This window comes from Acinonyx jubatus, chromosome C2, assembly GCF_027475565.1.
Source record: "Acinonyx jubatus isolate Ajub_Pintada_27869175 chromosome C2, VMU_Ajub_asm_v1.0, whole genome shotgun sequence".
Taxonomy (NCBI): Eukaryota; Metazoa; Chordata; class Mammalia; order Carnivora; family Felidae; genus Acinonyx; species Acinonyx jubatus.
In genome coordinates, this window is record NC_069384.1 from 3,516,133 (window position 1) to 3,534,391 (window position 18,259).

Here is an 18,259-nt window from a genome sequence, read left to right on the forward strand (position 1 = left end):
AATCTCGTCCTGCTAGTTAAACGCGTTTTTCTGTAAACAGCATCCAGTAACTGCGCATAGTGTTCAAACATCTGGACGGGCAGATGTAGGCGTGTCATGAACGGGATCAGTTGTGGCCTCGGTTAGTCGCTCGCCCCCGAGCTGTCACCGAGTCCCCTGCGTTAACACGCCAGGCTGGAGGGGCTCTGCCAGCTGCCTTCCTGCTGGCACCACCGTGACCTGGTTTGAAGACAGACAGACTGGAGCGTGAGGTCGGGGACAGGGGGTGACATGCTCCTTTCCACCGGCAAGGTGGCTCAAAATGAGCAGCTGGCTGGACAGCTCCTTCCCAGAGCCGTCTGGTGCTCCGGTGGGGTCGCTGTGGGTGAAGGGCCCGGGGCAGGGTGGCCTCTCACCGCCTTAGGGGAAGGGCCACCAAGGAGCAACGTGACAGTGTCACTTGTTCAGTGCACAAAACCCAGAATAATCCCAGGTAACTGGGAGGCTTTTGCAGCCATGAGAAACCACGGGTCACATTTTCTTCCACATGGCTGTTAAGGGATTCAGATAAACAAGAAACTTAATGGAGAGTGACCCCTACCTGCCCGTGAACAATGCTCTGGGAACCATCTCCACGATTCTGTCTTTCATCTCAAGAACCAACACACTAGAAAACCTGTCCTTCTGGAGTCCCCAAATAAAGCCAATCTACCTAACACCACACCGGTGACTGAGGCAAATGACTAAGGCAGAGGAAGTAACTTAAAATTAGAAACAGGGGTGCCTGAGTGGCTCAGTCCGTTGAGTGTCAGACTTCGGCTCAGGTCAGTGATCTCACAGTTTGTGGGTTTGAGCCCCGCGTCCGGCTCCGTGCTGACAGCTTGGAGCCTGGAGCCTGCTTTGATTCTGTGTCTCCCTCTCTCGCTGCCCCTCGCCTGCTCACACTCTGTCTTTCTCTCTCTCTCTCGAAAATAAATCAACATAAAAAAATTAAAAAAAAAATTAGAAACAACATTCAGGTCAGATTTTAAGCTGGGGAGAAACCGGTCACAAACTGAAGAGCGTTCTAGAGCTAAGCAAGTTCTCTGCTTCAACCCGCTGGCTTCAGAGGAGAGAAGACGTGTCTCGGAGGGGCTGGCTGACCTGCCTGGGCGTCACAGGACAGAGCTAGTGCCGTCGGCCAGGGCTGACACATGTTCTCCAGCCTTGCTATATGACACTGGGCCCAAATTTAGTCTCTGCTTCCAAGTCGCTAAAGAAAAGGCCTAAGGGAACGGACACCATTCCACCTGACATCGATTCATACCGGGACCAAAGGCCAGGGCGCACCTGCTAGGAAGGTCTGGGCTGATGAAGGTGCCCCCGTATGCGGTTCACGCGACACACAAACGATCCATTTCCTGAGCCACGTGTCACAGTGTCACTAAAGGGCCATCCAAAGAAGCAGTGTATGCCTTTGTTACAGCCACGAGTCTACTCCGGATTCTACACGAGGCAGAATTTTGTTAATAAACCCTCATTGGCGAGTTTCATAACACGTTATCTTTGCTGATACATAAACAACAGTAAGACCCTCTTATTTAAAGCCTTCTTAACCTCAACCCTCTTGACCCGTGGGGTCGGGTCACTCTTTGTGCTGTAGCATGCTCAGCGGCCCCAGTCTCTGCCCACTAGATGCCAAGCACCCCTTGTCCGGTTGTGACACCAACCTTGTTTCCAGATCCTGCTAAGTGTTGCCTAGGGGACAATATCACGCTAAACTGAGAACTGCATTTAAATACTGTTTTCTAGTAACTGGGAAAAACAGTCCAACCTTTGGGCTTTTTCTTTTTTTTTTAAATTTTTTTTAAGCTTTATTTATTTTTGAGAGAGAGGGAGAGAGACAGAGCATGAGCAGGGGAGGGGCACGCACCACAGGCTTCCATATCCAACCTTACACATTCGGTCATTCAAACCCGTTCTGCAGGGCTATGCAAATGAAACACAGAGGGGCCGTCCACTCCACCAACAGAAAGTGCCTGACCGGGCACCACCCCCACCCTGCACTGGGGTGCAGGGGCAGGTCTGGATGATGCCACACTCTGGGTAGATATCACAGAGAAGCTAACCGCTCACAGGTGTCCCCACGATGCTCAAAGCTCTGAAGATCACTGGGTCTCTGAACAAAAGCCCCTTGAGCTGAAGGCCTTTAGTCCCTATGATTTTTTTTTTTAAACCCGGCTGGACTGACACGATACCAGTTTTTAATCAGCCAATCACAAATCCTGTTACCCACATAACACTTCCACCTTCCTGGGTCGATGCAGGACGGGGTGAGAATCACATGTGACCGACGCTGGGAACACTCCACGGGCCGGGCTCTGCTCTGCGCATTCTACACGGATTAGCTCATCCTCTCCTGCCATGATCCGGGGAGTTAACCACTGTTGTGCCCATTTCGCAGAGGGGAAACTGAGGCCCAAAGAGGGGCAGCACTGAGTCGGATTTATTCCCAGCTGCGTGTCTCTGGGGTCCGTGCCCCAACCACAGGGAGGACGGTGAGGTGCTGTTTGGGGTGAGCTGGGCAGCCAGGGGGACGTGCCCGGCACGCACCCTAAACTGCTGTGACTCTAGTGATCCGGGTCGTGTGAACAGATGGTGGCCCCAGGGACAGAGGAGAGGATCACTCTGCACACGATCCCCGGGAGCTACCAGCACCCTGTTCCCGGCGACCACCCCACGGCAGGGTTAACGGTGCCTCCGAAAGCCCGGGGCCCTGAGCGCCGTCCCCGGACGGCCCGCCCTGAGCAGCACAACATCCGGGGTGTCTACACGCACCGCTTGGCGGTTTCGTGTTGATCAGCCCTGCAGCACACTTTACCCTCCTCTCTGAGAAGAGCCAGGGCGGTAAGCAACCCGCAGACATGTCCTGCGGCAAATGGACGAGAACGACGAGCATCTTGAGAAGCAGGCAGACCTACCTCAGGTACATGCCGATGGCGTATGCGCACAGGAACGAGTAGTCCAGGGCCCCGAGCAGCTGCTGGTAGTTGTCCTGGTCTACACAGGGTGAAAATCAGCAGGAAACAGTGAGTATGGCCTACTTCCACTAAATACCAGTCTGTGTTCTGGGGCCGGGTGATAAAATGCACATGCCTGCTGTCTACACTTGGGCAGCAGACGCAGGAGGAGAAAGGGACGGTTTTGAACACAGAAAATGTGGCAGGACATCCGGTTGGCTTCTGGACAAAGGGAAAGAAAGTTGCCACATTCTCAAATAATCACTAACTAGACGTCATCTGGATTAGAGAAAATCCCCACTGTGCATGGGGAGCATGTGGTTTTTTTATTCACTTTGCCTCCCGAGTTAATCTGGCTTTTCTGCAGCAGCCCCGGGCCAGCCCCCGCCCCACACCTCTGGGGGCTCCCTCTCCTGTCCAGCACGGTCCCCGCTCGGCAAAGCCTGGCTCTCAGCCCCGACAGATGCAAAATACAAGTCCTCTTGAGCAGATTTCCCCAGAAAGAGGATCTCCCGGGCGTCAGCAGGTGCCGCGGGCACAGTAGCTGCGGGAGGAGGCGAGCGGGTGGCAGGACAGAGCTGTCCCCGGACAGGCAGTCACGTCCGGGAACACCGTTAGTGCCGCCCACATCGGCGAGGCTGCCTGTCGCTTTCAGGACTCGCTGTCTAGCCACGCGAGAGGCCGCAGGACGGCGCTCGTCAGGATCGGGATGCACCGGGGTGGACAGACGGAGAACTCACCAAACGGGGCCCAGCTGCAGTCAGTCTCGTTGTCTGGTGGCTGGTGGCGGGGGGTGTCACTGGCCCTCTGGCTCTGGCTGCTCAATTCGACGTCCCCCTCGTTCAGTGCGGCACAGTACCTGTGGAGCTCACCCTAGGACATCAGCAGAGACAGCGTGCTCAGGCCAGGTTCAGGGGCTCGCGGCACTGGAACAGCCGCCCCCTCCTTTCGGTCTTCCCAGGGCAACCACGCTCTGGGGGAGCGAGGCCCCCGCCGGGACAGTCTGTCTGCACGACCACCGAATGCCTGCGGTGACCGGGGCTGCTCGGGCCTCTGCCGCTCCCAGCCCCGAACTCACACACAGCCAACACAGGCCTGTGACGGTCTGGCGGCGGAGACGACCATGCAGCTGAGAGCCGCCTGCTGCCAGCCCGGCACCGCCTGCCACACTGCGAACACGGCCTCATCGTGCCAGATTTACACCCGAGTAAATGCCCCGTGAAGCCGGAGAGCAAGGCACAGGTCCAAGCAAAGAGGAGGATGAACCTCCCATCAGAAGAAGCCTGACGTGAGGAGCGCAAAGGGCAGACTCGGTCAGTCACTGGAGGACAGAACCTAGCCCCAGGTGGCAGCGGTGACACTCACTCACCAGCAGGAGGGCCACGAAGGGGGCGGGGCACGCGGGGCCTGCAGCGGGAGCTGGAAGGGGCCAGACCCTAACCTGGGGATCGTTCGGGCTTGTGCATATTTGCCAGGCTAGACGCTTCAGATCTGCGGGTGTTACCGTGTGCAAATCACGTGCCTCAGTAAGACAACAGCACAGCTGGGGCACAAGGCCACCGACCCACCAAGTTGTCCGCGGAACCAGCACGCGGGCCAGGGGCAGAGGAGTGTAAGGCTCGGGAGCCCTCTGGCTGACAGGTGCAGGGGCCTGAGGAAGTCGCTCCCACCTGCCTCAGTGTGCCCGCCTGCAGACAGGGCTGGCCCCCCTCAGCCGCAGAACTTAGCGGGATTGGTGATGCTGTTCCGGGGCATGGACGCACCAGGGAGGGCCGGAGGAGTGGGCACCGGGGCTGTGTGCAGGGCACAGGGGACGCGGGGTGCTCCTTACAAGAGGACCTCCCCTTCCAGCAAAGGGCCCGTCTTGCTACGGGGGAACCTCCACCTGTCTACCAGTATGCCTTTCAGCCGCACAGTCCATGTCTCCCCTCCCAGGCACCCCTGCCACCTGCTGTGCATTTTCTGGGTTTTTCTGCTCCCAGGGGCTCAGATGAAGTAATCCCCCAGGTGTGAGTGAGGGCAGAAAGGAGGCAACCACAAGGGCAGGGAGTGGCCCTTAGTGGGAGCAGGGCCCCAAGCGGCGTTCTTCACAGAGCCGCAGCGTGAAGGCAGGGGTCTGGGGTTCACGAGGAAAGCTGGCCCCAGAAAGAACAGCGGCCACACGTCCTGCCCACCGCCTCCTTCCCTGGCACCCGTCTCTTCCAGAGGGAGTCACCAAAGAGGCTCCTGCGAACGGCTGCCCTTGCCAGGGCTGTGGTCAGCCTGGGCTGGACGCCTCCTGGTTTTGCACGGACACACGCCACCGAGGCCTGGCAGGGCACATGGGACTCAGCCACTCTGTGGTCCCGTGGCTTGTCATCAGCACTGGGCGTTCTGCTAACATTCAAACCTCGCCCTAAAAGTTCTCCGCGGGCTCCGCTTTACAAACTCAGTCGAGTCTTTGCAAGACAGCTTTCCTCTCACCCTCCCAGGGCCGGAGGCCGGCTGTGCTGGCCGGGATCTCGGAGTCCCCCTGCCCTGCACACAGCAGGCGGCCCTTCCCCATTCCCCCGGGTTCATACTTGGCTCCTCCTCTCCCCGCAGAAGTCACCCTTCCCTGGGCCAGACCCCGTGCCTCACCGCCCTCGCTGTCCATCCGTCGCCGAGAGAGTCGCAGGCAGGCCGGGCGCTGACCCGCCTGCCGAGACGGAACGAGGGAGGAGGTGGCTGTGGGCCACGGCTCCAAGCGGGGCTTCCACATCCCCTGGGACCAAGAAAGATGAGGAAGGATCCCTTCTTGTGTCATAAACAAGCAGAAGGGGTTTCATCTTGGTTGTCCTGTGATGAGGGGGACTCTGGTGCCACGGGGCTGGCCTCCCGCTTCTCCCCTGGACTCTCAGAGGGCACAGCGACTTCACCAAGGCAGGGGGCCCCCCACTCACTCCAGCCTCTGGCGGCCGCGCCGAGCCCTTCCCCAGCCCGCACCCTTCCCACCGGAACCGCGATCTCCACCCTCTGGGCGGCCGAAGGGCTGCAGGAGAGCCAGCAAAGACTTCACACTGGTCCCGAGGATGCTTGTTTCTGTCGCCACGTGCTGGCTGTCAGCCACCAGCTTTATTCCCACACCCGGTGTGTGAGGGAAAGTTAAGGATGAATTAGGCCAAGAGGATCTGATCAGAAAAACCCTCAGCAGGGGAACGAACGGGTTCATACCCTGGTGTGACAGCGACGGGGGGCTAGTCCTTGGCCCTTGCCAATTTTTACGCGAATGTTTCCACAGGTAACAAAATTAATGGACGTGTGACACCAGGCGGTCATTAAAAGCCAAGCAATCAGGAGACTATGTGGCCTGGAGGCTCCAGGTACACGACCCTCCAGGTTATTTACCGCTGCCCACGTGCCACACGGCGGGACAGCAACAAAGTACACAGCAGGTGCCACGGGGATTGGAAGGTGGGGGCGGGGGCGGGAGGGGCTGGTGTCCGCAGGATGGGGGGACACGGCAAGCAGCCACGAAAACAGCCATGGGAACACAAGGCGGGTGGGGGTGGGGAGGGGCAGGCAGGGGTGGGGTGCAGGTGCTCTCTGTCCCGTCTGCGGATGCATCTCCAGCCCTGGCCCCTCCCCCAGTGCCCCTACCAGTGGGCAACAAGAGGGAACCACGCGGGATCAGCGGGCAGCATGGCCTTTCCGCGGCACCGACGTTCTACACGCGCTCACACCCACGCAGACTTAGGCACACGTATCTGTACGTGGACGCACATTTACTGAAGACTGTTGTTTAAGCCTCAACTTGAGCCACGAGCCTCATACACTCATTCATCCCAACTGTGTGGGGGGGGGGGCACCTCCTGGGTTCTCAGGTCTGCCAGGCCCCAGTGATGCTGCTGGTTCTGGGTGACTGAGCAGAAAACCAACCGGGCGGGGACCAGGCCGGGGTCAGGAATTCAGGGCGGTGACGATGGGGACGGCAGGTCAGAGTGGGATGCCGGCCTTGTCAACGCCCCCAGGAGAGGGGTCGTGGTTGTGCCCCCTGTAGACGGCACAGTGAGAGCTTAGATTAGAGCACGAGTGCATGCGTGTACGTGTGAGTGCGGACGTAGTCCACATGCAGGGACACGTGTGGTCGGCTCTCTGTGGTCCACCAGGTGGCGTGGGCCCGTTCACTTTAACTAGTCCTTTACGTTCCTTTTATCAGGCTTTGGGTTACAAGAACTTGCCAAGGCATTATCCAGAGGAAGTCCTAAAGGAGAAAGGGAAGTTCCAGTACCTGCGGCGGTCTGAATGCCTGTGTTCCCCCAAATCCCTGTGTTGAAACCTGCCCCCCGCCCCCGTGATGGAGCAGGAGCGGGGGCCTCTGTGAGGACGGCAGGTCCCCTACGTGAGGACACAGGGAGGTGGCCATCTGCAGGCCGGACCCCGCTGGCACCCCGATCTGGGACTTCCAGCCCCCAGGACTGAGAGCAGTACACGTCTGCTGCTGGTGAGCCACACAGCCCACGGAACTTGCTAGAGCAGCGTGAGCGCGGGGACAGGCTGACCGCGGGAAGGGCGGCGGGCCCTGCGTGTGCTCAGCTGGTCTGCGGGAACCACTGGCACCACAGGACCGCGCCGCCAGCCCACGCCCGCTGCCTCAGGGGCACGGAAAGGGGGCGGGGGGCTTTCTGCTCCTGTGCATCCTCTGGTTTTCAGACACGGAACCGTTCTATATAGACGTTAAGTACACCTTCCTCTCCCCTCTCAAAATAGCTCTAGAAATCTTCCTGTGTCACCTGGTCTGGCTCTGATTAATTATCGTTTTGTTTCTTAATACTTGTTTCTTTACTTTTTGAAGTTTATTTATTTAAGTAATCTCTACGCCCCACGTGGGGCTCGAACTCACAACCCCAAGATGGAGAGCCGCATGCTCTTCTGACTGAGCCGGCCAGGCGCCCCTGTGATTCTTTTAAGCGGCTGCGTATATCAGCTTATGGACTGGCCATAATTTACTCAGACTTTCTTTCACCTGCTGACTGGGGTCACATAATATGCAGGATTTTTCCTTTTTCTTTTTGAAATTGCAAACAGTGCCACAGTAAAGACACATTTGCAGATTTTAAGTACGGCAGCGCTTTCGGTTAATGGGCAAGGGTCCCAGCGCGGCTGAAGGGTGCATATTCTATCTCGGAAGAGATACGGTTCACAAAATGGTCCCCAGAAGGCGGGAGCCCGGCGTCCCCATTGCCAGCGCCTGGCCGTCTCCCTGCCCTCGCTGCCGTGACGAGGGCAAGTGTTTAGACAGCGGGAGTGATGCGATCAGGGGCCACTTTCGCTCGCCTTTGTGACCGCTCTCGCCCGGCCACCGGGTGTCCGTGAACGACCCCGCCCGCCATCCCCTCTGGCCGGCCGCCTTCGGGCTTGCCAACTCCACACCTCTAAGATGGACATACTTTCGCTCTTGGAATTATACTTATTTTTCCCATTTAATTCTTTTTTTTTTTTTAACGTTTATTTATTTTTGAGACAGAGAGAGACAAAGCATGAACGGGGGAGGGTCAGAGAGAGGGAGACACAGAATCTGAAACAGGCTCCAGGCTCTGAGCGGTCAGCACAGAGCCCGACGCGGGGCTCGAACTCACGGACCGCAAGGTCATGACCTGAGCCAAAGCCGGACGCTTAACCGACTAAGCCACCCAGGCACCCCCCCCCCATTTAATTCTTTAATGTACCCATCTATTTGTATAAGACAGAGGCCCCACTTCATTCTTGTAGCCGAGTAGCCAGCTGTGCTCATGCCTTTTGCTAAATAAGCTACACTTTTCCCAGCACCTCCGTCGACCACGCCACGTTTCTAGTCTCTTCTACTGACCTCTTGGTCTACTCTCAGGCGTACCATAAAAACTTGATCATGGTGGCTTAATTTTTCCTTGGTCATTAATTCTTGCACATTTTTCCACATATATTCTAGGGAGACTTTGTTCAGTTAAAAAGACACTGAGGCAGGGCACCTGGGTAGCTCAGTCGGTTAAGCATCTGACTTTGGATCTGGGCTCAGGTCACGTCAGTTTGTGGGATCGAGCCCCACGTTGGGCTCTGCACTGACAGTGTGGAACCTGCTTGGGATTCTCTCTCTTGCTCTCTCTCTCCCCCTCTTCTGATCGTGCTTTCTCTCTCTCTCTCTCTCTCTCTCTCTCTCTCTCTCAAAATAGATAAATGAACTTAAAAAAACAAACGCTGCTGTGTTCTAATGAAGCCCGCACACCGGGACACTGGCCACTCTACCCACGGCGTGCACCGTGGCCAGCTTTCCCGGCGGTCTTCTGTCTGCTGCTGAGGGTTTCACACCTTCCTTCCTACAGGCCCTGTGTGTGCAGGGAGGGCCAGATGCTCACACTCAAACCAGTGGGTGTCCCCATTCCCGCGGGGCACAAGGCTCCCTGCAGCTCCCCAGAGAAGCCCCCTGCCCTCAGGTACGCTCGGGCCCACGGGGGCGGCGCGTTGGGGAGAAAGAGCCCCCAGCGGCACCCAGTGCCTGGAGCAGGCCCCGCCAGTGCCCAGCCTGGTGGCCTGAGGCCGGGCTGGGACAGGATGTGGGAAGGGGGAGGGCTGTGCCCCCGGCTCTCCATCACTGTCATCTTTGCTTTCTTTTTGCTCCACTAAAATCAGAGACAAATGAAATGTCTCAATGGTGATTAAAGGCGAGTCCAAACAGGGTAGTCTAAATCTGACATGACATATGTCCTGTCACTCTACAGATGAGAACCGTTCTACCTGGTGACCAATTCCAGGTAAGCAAATATATTTTAATTTTGTGTTGCTTATAATGTGTTAGGAAATACAGGCTGCAGAGAATTCAAACTATTCCTTGTGTCCCCAGAATCATCCCTACTTCTCGTTTTATACAGAAGAGGCCCAAGCACGTGAGCGCTTTGTCAGGTGTTATAAAGCTTAGGTCGCTGCAGGTAGTGGGCCAACCTTATCCACCTGAGAAGAAGAAACCTCAGCTCAGCCCATCGCAGGTGCTAAGCCTGAAAATCCGCGTGTGAAAGAAAAGCCGGGTGCGAGGCTGCGGACGTACTCAGGTACTCCACACCCTGCGGGCCCGCGGCACAGAGGCCGAGAGCAGAGACCCTGCGGAATTTGCTGGAGCTGCGCCACCCTGCACGAGGGGACTGGGCTCCCGAGCCCCCAGGCCTGCTGCGAGGACTGTCAAACGATGAACAGGGCACCCTGCCCTGCCACAGGGCTCAGCAGGCGCCCTGACGGATGCAATGCTCACATAGGAGTTGATGGGACACCGCCTCATCAGTAAGCCCCAAGCTCCCAGCGGGGAAGCTGGGAGGGTGCCCCACAACAATGCTACATCCCTTCCTGGCTGAATGGGTTTCACAAGGGGCCCCTTGTGATAGCGAATCGAATCCAAGTGTCCCGTCCCGCCAAGGAGGTCCTGTGGCGGCCGGCGCCCCCTCCTGTGTCCTCACACGGAGCCTCTGCCCCCTAGGCAGGGCTTGCCAGTGAGAGCCCACCCTCCCTACTCTAGGCATTCGCCCCCCACCCAAGGTCAATGCTGAACCCCCAGCAGCTCCTTCAGCCCCACGGCGCTCACCAGGACCCCTCCAATGGCCTCTTCCGTTCTTAGAACTTGCCTTTCCTTGAGCCGTATGTGCGCTTCCCTAACAAGGAAGACAAGGAGTGAGTGGTAGCATTGAAATGTAGTGGCGGGTCCTTGGTATGATTTTAGAGTCCCTGGTTGGGTGCATCACATCCCCCCGCAGTCATTCAAACTCGGTATATCGAAAGCTCCAGTGACGTGAAGGGCACGGAAGATTCCTGCTAACTGGGGGTCAAGGACGAACTGTAGGATCCTTTGAGTAGATGGATGCTGTTTTACTAACACCCACTGGGCGTTACTGGAGAGCAGGGAACACAAAACTGTCCACAGAACGATGGCCGTGTTCGGCATTCCCTGTCCCGCTGGCCTGAAGGCCTCTGGGCGGGAAGGGAGGAAGCGTGGCTACAAAGGTCAGAATCACGGTGCCCGATCTGCGTCCCTGCCCAGGACCAGAAGGTGAAAGGGCAGGCAATTGAGTTCTGACTAAGCGATCTTTGGCAACAAACAATTTCCTGTTCCTTCTACAACCAAGAGTCAAAAGCCTTGACAGTCTATAGGCAAAATGATGTCGTTCCTGTGAGGGTAAGAAAATTATCTCGCTCCTTCCCCAGTTTAAACGGACTATTACGTAGGACTGTCTACTTGAATCTTCTCTTCTTGAAGTCTAGTTAAGTGCCCTGCTGAGCGTCACCTGCTGCTCACCCGTCACTCAAACAGAAGCTCGTGGCTCTAAGAATAGCGGGGCCACCACGGCCAGGCTTAGGATCGGAGCACAGTGACGGGAGAAGCACCTTGGGGAACGATTTCAGATTAGATGTGTCTGGAGGGAAAAATTCACGCAGGACAGAATAAATACTTAATGAAGCTTTAGAAATCTGCAACCGTCGACTAATGTGGCACCTCTGGAGTTACAAACCCTAAAAACACTTCGAAGACGTTCATTTCAGAAAAGAGAAACCAAGGAGGATAACTTGCTTCTAAACCGTCTGTTTCCTCCACTTGTCTCACCACCACCCCCCACCCCCTACCTCGCTCCCAAACCCGTTCCTAAAGTAACAAGTTCCTTACGGAAATTATAGGCAGGACATGAAACGGGGTGCTTTTTATGATTTCTTACCTTCACTATGCTGATAGGCTTTCGGGATAAGTGGAAACTGGCATACAGCAAAAATGTCAAAACAAAAATGAAGGCTCTGTACCTGAAACACAGAACAGAGGTGGGGGGTGACGTAAAATGATACAAGATGCGTTAAGAGTACACTGTGTTTCCCTCGCCTCCGGAGACATAGCTAGAAAATGAAGTTACTGCCTGTGCTCTCTTCCGGGATTTTGATGGTTCAGGTCTCATATTTAGTTTTGAGTTCTGGTGTCTTCTGGTGTAAGAAAGTGGTCCGGTTCCATTCTTCTGCATGTCACTGTCCAGTTTTCCCGGCATCATTGGTTGAAGACACCGTCTTTTTCCCATTGCATATTCTTGCCTCCTTTGTTGAAGATTAATCGACCACACGTTACGATCGTGGATTTATTTCTGGGTTTTCTACTCTGTTCTACTGACCTACGTGTCTATTTTTGTGCCGGTACCACACTACTTTGATTACTACAGCTCTGTAGTGTCTCTTGAAATCTGGGATTATGACGCCTCCAGTTTTCTCAAGAGTGCTTTGGTTATTCGGGGTCTTTTGTGGTTCCATACACATTTTAGGAGTGCTTGCTCTAGGGCTGAGAAAAGTCCTCTTGGTATCTGATAGGGTTTGCGTGGAGTCTATAGATTGCTTTGGGTAGTACAGACGTTTTAACAATGTTTGTTTTTCCAATGCATGAGCGTGGAATGGCTTTCCATTTCTTTGCACCATTTTGACTTTCTTTTGTCAATGTTTCATAGTTTTCAGGATACAGGTGTTTCACCTCTTTGGTTAAGTTTATTCCTCAACATTTTGTTGGTTTTGGTACAACTGTAAACAGATTTGTTTTCTCAATTTCAGTTTCTGCTCCTTCATTATTAGTGTATGGATATGCACCAGGGGCACCTGGGTGGTTCAGTCGGTTAAGTGTCCAATTCTTGATTTTGGTTCAGGTGTGATCCCAGGGTCATGGGACCGAGCGCCACGTTGGGCTCTGCGCTGAGTGTGGAGCTTACTTGGGATTCTCTCTCTCTCCCCCTCTGCTCTGCCCCCTCCCCACCTCACGCTCTTTCTCTCTCAAACTAAAAATAAATAAAATGCTCTAATTATGCTAAGAAAAGAAAGAGAAATGCAACAGTTTTCTGTAAATTGATTTTGTATCCTATGACCTTACTGAGTTCATTTATCAGTTCTAGTAGATTTTTGGTGGAGTCTTTCGGGTTTTCTATATATTCTATCATGTCACCTGTAAATAGCGAGAGTTTTGTTTCTTCCTTACCAATCTGGATGCCTTTTATTTCCTTTTGTTGTTGGGTTACTGAAGCTAGGGCTTCCAGTACTATGTTGAACAACAGTGGTGAGAGCAGACATCCCTGTCTTGTTCCTGACCTTGGGGGAAAAGCTCTGTTTTTCCCTACTGAATATGAGGTTCGCTGTGGGTTTTTCATACATGGTCTTTATGATGTTGAGGTACGTTCCCTTTAGACCTACTCTGTTGAGGGTTTTTATCATGAATGGATGTTATACTTTGTCAAATACTTTTTGAAAGCATTTTGACATGCTTTGAAATGATCTTATGGTTTTTATACTTCCTCTTATTGATGTAAGGTATCGTGCTGATTGTTTTGCGAACACTGAACTACACTTGCATCCCAGGAATAAATCCCCTTGATCATGGTGTATGATTTTTTTGATTTATTGTTGGATTTGGTTTGATAGTATTTTGTTAAGGACTTTCACATCTATATTCATGAGAGATACTGGCCTGAGGAGATAAAAATCCTTAAAGAGAGGGGTGCCTGGGTGGCTCAGTCAGTTAAGTGTCCAACTTTGGCTCAGGTCATGATCTCACGGTTTGTGCATTTGAGCCCTGTGTTGGGCTCTTATTGGCAGTGTGGAGCCTACTTGGGATTCTAGCTCTCTCCTCTCTCTCTGCCCCTACTCCAGTCATTTTCTCTCTCTCAAAATAAATAAACTTTAAAAAATCCCTGAAGAGAGCATAGGCAGTAATTGCTCTAACATCGGTTATAGCAACATCTTTCTAGATGTGTCTCCCAAGGCAAAAGAAATAAAAGCAAAAATAAACTCCTGGGACTACATCAAAATAAAAAGCTTCTGCACAGTAAAGGAAACAATCAAGAAAACGAAAAGGCAACCTACTGAATGGGAGAAGATATTTGCAAATGACATATCTGATAAAGGGTTAGTATCCAAATATATGAAGAACTGTTACAACTCAACACCCCAAAAATGAATAACCCAATTTAAAAATGGGCAGAAGACATGAACCGACACTCCTCCAAAGAAGGCACCCAGATGGCCAACAGACACATGAAAAGAGGCTCAGCATCACTCACCATCAGGAAAATGCAAATCAAAGCTACCCTGTGATATCCCTTCACACCTGTCAGAATGGCTACAATCAACAACACGAGAAACAACAGGTGTTGGTGAGAATGCGGAGAAAGGGGAACCCGGGTGCCCTGTTGGTGGGAACGCAAACTGGTGCAGCCACTCTAGGGAACAGTATGGCGGTTCCTTCCGAAGTTAAAAATAGAACTACCCTATGACCCGGGAATCACATTACTGAGTATTTACCTCCCAAATACAAAAACACAAATTCAGGGAAATATGTGCACCCCTATGTTTATAGCAGCATCATCTACAGTAGCCAAATTATGGAAACAGCCCAAGTGTCCACCAACTGATGAATGGATAAGGTAGATGTGGTATACATATACCCTGGAATATTACTCAACCATAAAAAAGTGAAATCTTGCCACTCACTTGCAGTGACATGAGCGGAACTAGAGAGTATAACGTTAAGTGAAATAAGTCAGTCAGAGAAAGACAAATATTATACGGTTTCACTCACATGTGGAATTTAAGAAGCCAAACAAATGAATAAAGGAAAAGAAAAAAGAGAGAGAGTCAAACCAAGAAACAGACTCTTAACTATAGAGACTGATGGTCACCAGAGGGGAGGTGGGTGGGGGCAAGCGTGAGTAGGTGATGGAGATTAAGGAGGGCACTTATCAGGATGAAAATAAGTAAGTAAATAAATAAATACATACATACTAAAACACTGTAACTGTATTGTATTTTAATGTACTTAATGTGTTTTAATTTTGTAATGTTTTTATTTTATTTTTTGAAAGAGAGGGACAGAGCACGAGCAGAGAAGGGGCAGAGAGAGAGGGAGACATAGAATCTGAAGCAGGCTCAGGCTCTGAGCTGTCAGCACAGAGCCCAACGTGGGGCTCAGACTCACAAACCGCAAGATCATCGGCTGAGCTGAGTCGGACGCTTAACCAACTGAGCCACCGGGCACCTCTGTACTGGATGCATTTTAAATTGTCTTATGCTGTATATTGTTCATTCAGTCCTCTATCGTTATTAATCCTGTATGCAGGATGGCCATAATATTACATTTAAAACATCTGCCACTTTTAGGGGCGCCTGGGTGGCGCAGTCGGTTAAGCGTCCGTCTTCAGCCAGGTCACGATCTCGCGGTCCATGAGTTCGAGCCCCGCGTCGGGCTCTGGGCTGATGGCTCAGAGCCTGGAGCCTGTTTCCGATTCTGTGTCTCTCTCTCTCTCTGCCCCTCCCCCGTTCATGCTCCGTCTCTCTCTGTCCCAAAAATAAATAAACGTTGAAAAAATAAATAAATAAATAAACAAACAAACAAACAAACAAATAAATAAATAAATAAAAAATCTGCCACTCTTGTCCAAATCGAAGCTATTCAAATATTCGTTAAAAAAAATGACTACAAAGAGAAATCTGAGATGCGGAACATGAACAGAGTCCATAAAGTAGACAGAAAGAAACCGTCATCTAGTCTGTAACAGAATTAACTGCAAATTTCTTGTAAGCCTACTATCCTGGGTGTTTCAGATCCTATTTATTTTTTTACTTTTTTGTTTCTGTGCAACTTGGTAGAAGGACACAAGAAATGCAGGAATATAAATATCTCAGGCACCTCCACGAGAAAGTCAGCGATGCGGACATGCAACGATCAAGGCCGATGACGTAGGAAACCCTGGCCTAAAGCCTTGCTGCTCTTCTCGGCTTATACGGAAAGCAAACCGAGAGTAAGACTGAAATGAATCTGAATCAGAGACTCAAGAAAAGATAATTGTGTAAGAAGATAAAAGTTTTTCCAGCTTTAGAGTTTGAACCACTTTCTACAAAAGTATTTCTCAGAGAGGGAGACAGGTGAGCAGGAAGAGTATTCGGCAAGAGATGAGAGCAGGGGCCTCTACCTGCTCTCAGGTAGAGGCAGGCCCCTCGTTTCGGGAGGCGCAGCCCCAAACCCTGAAGAACCTGCCTGTTTCTGGTCTGAAAAGGCCAGTGAGTTTCCAAAAGAGTGTCCACTTTGGCGGGTAGTGACCTCCGGTGGAGGCATGGGTGACAGAAGGGGGCAAGTCGGGGCTCCACCTCCACAGGGACCCGGACCTGCCCTCACCTGGGCACAGGGCTCCCTTCTCCAGTCTCCACAAGGAGTATGAACACCGGTCTGGGACTGAGTCAGCTCCAGCATCTGCCGGACCAGAGTCTGAGAGAAGCATCTGGAGCCTTCGAGGATGCTATATAACACCGGTTCACGAGTGTGTTATCAGCCAGGAGAAATCCGAATTTCATCGTCATTCCGCTCAGGAATTTGACAGAGTGGCTTTTGGGTTCACGCTCTCTACTCTCCACCCAGACATACACGGAATATTCTACTTACAAATACTTGATTTTTATTAAATACATTAACATGTTTATTAAATAGAGTCAAAAAACCCAGACATAAAGAGCTCCTCGGTTCGTCCAGATAACATCTGAAGAGCCCGGGGGCCCTACCCTACCCTGCATTCCTGGATGGTGCAGTCCGTCCAGGTTATTGGGACTTAGTGGACAACCCGGGCCTCCACCCTCCACCTCGAGGCTGCTGTCCTCCCTCCCTGGGCCTCCAACTTCACTCCCCGGGCCACTGCCTCCTTCCCTAACTGGCAGTTCTACAGTGGGCACTCACCAGTGCAGGGCCTGGTGGGTGAAGGTCGTTCCCCTGACGGCCCCTCGCTGGGGGACGCCCCCTGAGTACAGGGGCCGCAGAGGGGAGCTGTACGGGCTTCCAGACCAATCTGAATTTTCTGTGATGCATCAGCGTCTTTGGGGAGGGGACGTGCCGAGAGGCCGGCAGCGTTCTGAGAGAAGCTGTCCCGGAGTCAGGGCGAAGGGTGAACATACACGGCAAACTGGAGTTTTCTTGGAGATGGAAACTGTGTCTCCCAAAAAGGAAAGCCGTATCTTTGATTCAGCCAGTGTCAGGGCCGACGGTCCTTCCTCCCTCTCTTTCCTCCTCTTGTTTACGTGGGACTTGGGGAGGGGGAAGAGCCCGCAGCAGAGGTCGACTTTTCCCCTTCCAGAAGGCCTGGCCACAGCAGCCACGTCACTACGCCTGTCCTGGAGAGGGAGCAGACGCTCGACTTCCTTGGGGTTACCCGGGGTTATGGGACCCAAGTCCTACGCGGCCCTCCTGATTCCTTTTCCCTCTTTGTAGTTCTACCCTCCTTTTTCTGTCTTTATCGCTTACGAAACAAGATTGTGGATGGTTATTTGTTCTATTATCCACTTTGTACTGGGTTGAATAATGTATCCCCCCCAGCCCTCCCTCCTCCCAATTCAAGTCCATCCAGAAACCTCAGAATGTGACCTTATTTGGAAATAGAGTCCTGGGGCTGTAATTAGTTGAGGTCATACTTAGCTCATGTGCGACCTCAAATCAAATGAGATCCTAAATCCAATGACTGCTATCTTTATAAAAGGCCGTGTGAAGACACAGGGACAGGCAGGGCAGAGGGCCATGTGACCGCAGAGGCACAGCCAAGCCAAGGACTGCCAGCAACCACAGAAGCCAGGAGAGGCAGGAGGGGGCCTTCCCTGCACCCTGCGGACCAGCCGACACCTGGATCTCTGACTTCCAGCCTCCAGGACAGTGGGAGGAAATTTCTGCTGTCGGGAGCCCTACAGTTTGTGGTCCTTTGTTACAGCAGCCTTGGGAAACGGACACCATCCCATGCTTTTATTTTTGTGTTGTGTTACACACAGGCTTGTGGACATTAAACAGGAACCCTTACAAATGAGCTGCCTGACACTTTCGTTCCTGGCTGTTCCGCCTGCTTTTCGTAGGGACGTCTGACGGTGGCCTCGTCCGCGTCTATCGGTACCACGAGAACAGCGTGCGGGTTAACACCACGTCTCTAGCAAAACCAGAGCACGTCTCGGCAGCGACAGCCCAGGACAGGTGTGCACTTCCAGAGTCTGCTTGGACACGTTCTCGAATATCGCAGGTGTCCCCAGATGGATAGCAGCCTGCTGCCACCTGAGAGATTCGGGGCAGAGTATCTGTTTCCTCCTCTGAGTGTTATCGCTCTGAGTTGTATGCAACTAATGACGCATACTTTAGACGAGGGTAACGGAGCAATACGATTTGGCACAGACACCAGTCCACAGGCTTCATCTGGAAACAGTGAAACCGCGCCTAGCCGTGACGGGAGTCCTTTTCAGAGCATCCTAAAGCAGAGGCAGGATGTCGGTGTGGT

General features: G+C 53.0%; 1 protein-coding gene across 10 annotated transcripts in view; it reads right to left on the bottom strand.

Moving 5' to 3' along the window:
* The window catches only part of SLC37A1 (solute carrier family 37 member 1), an 81,690-nt gene that overhangs the window by 38,143 nt on the left and 25,288 nt on the right, over positions 1-18,259 (bottom strand). For 9 of the 10 annotated variants that reach the window (XM_027041540.2, XM_053220517.1, XM_027041539.2 and 6 more), the window contains 3 exons: positions 11,666-11,747; positions 3,719-3,851; positions 2,940-3,018 (listed from right to left, as the gene is read on the bottom strand). In XM_027041540.2, coding sequence (XP_026897341.1) covers positions 2,940-3,018; positions 3,719-3,851; positions 11,666-11,747 — 294 coding nt within the window. The remainder of the gene's footprint in view (positions 1-2,939; positions 3,019-3,718; positions 3,852-11,665; positions 11,748-18,259) is intronic. The other variant, XM_027041542.2, reaches the window with a different exon arrangement.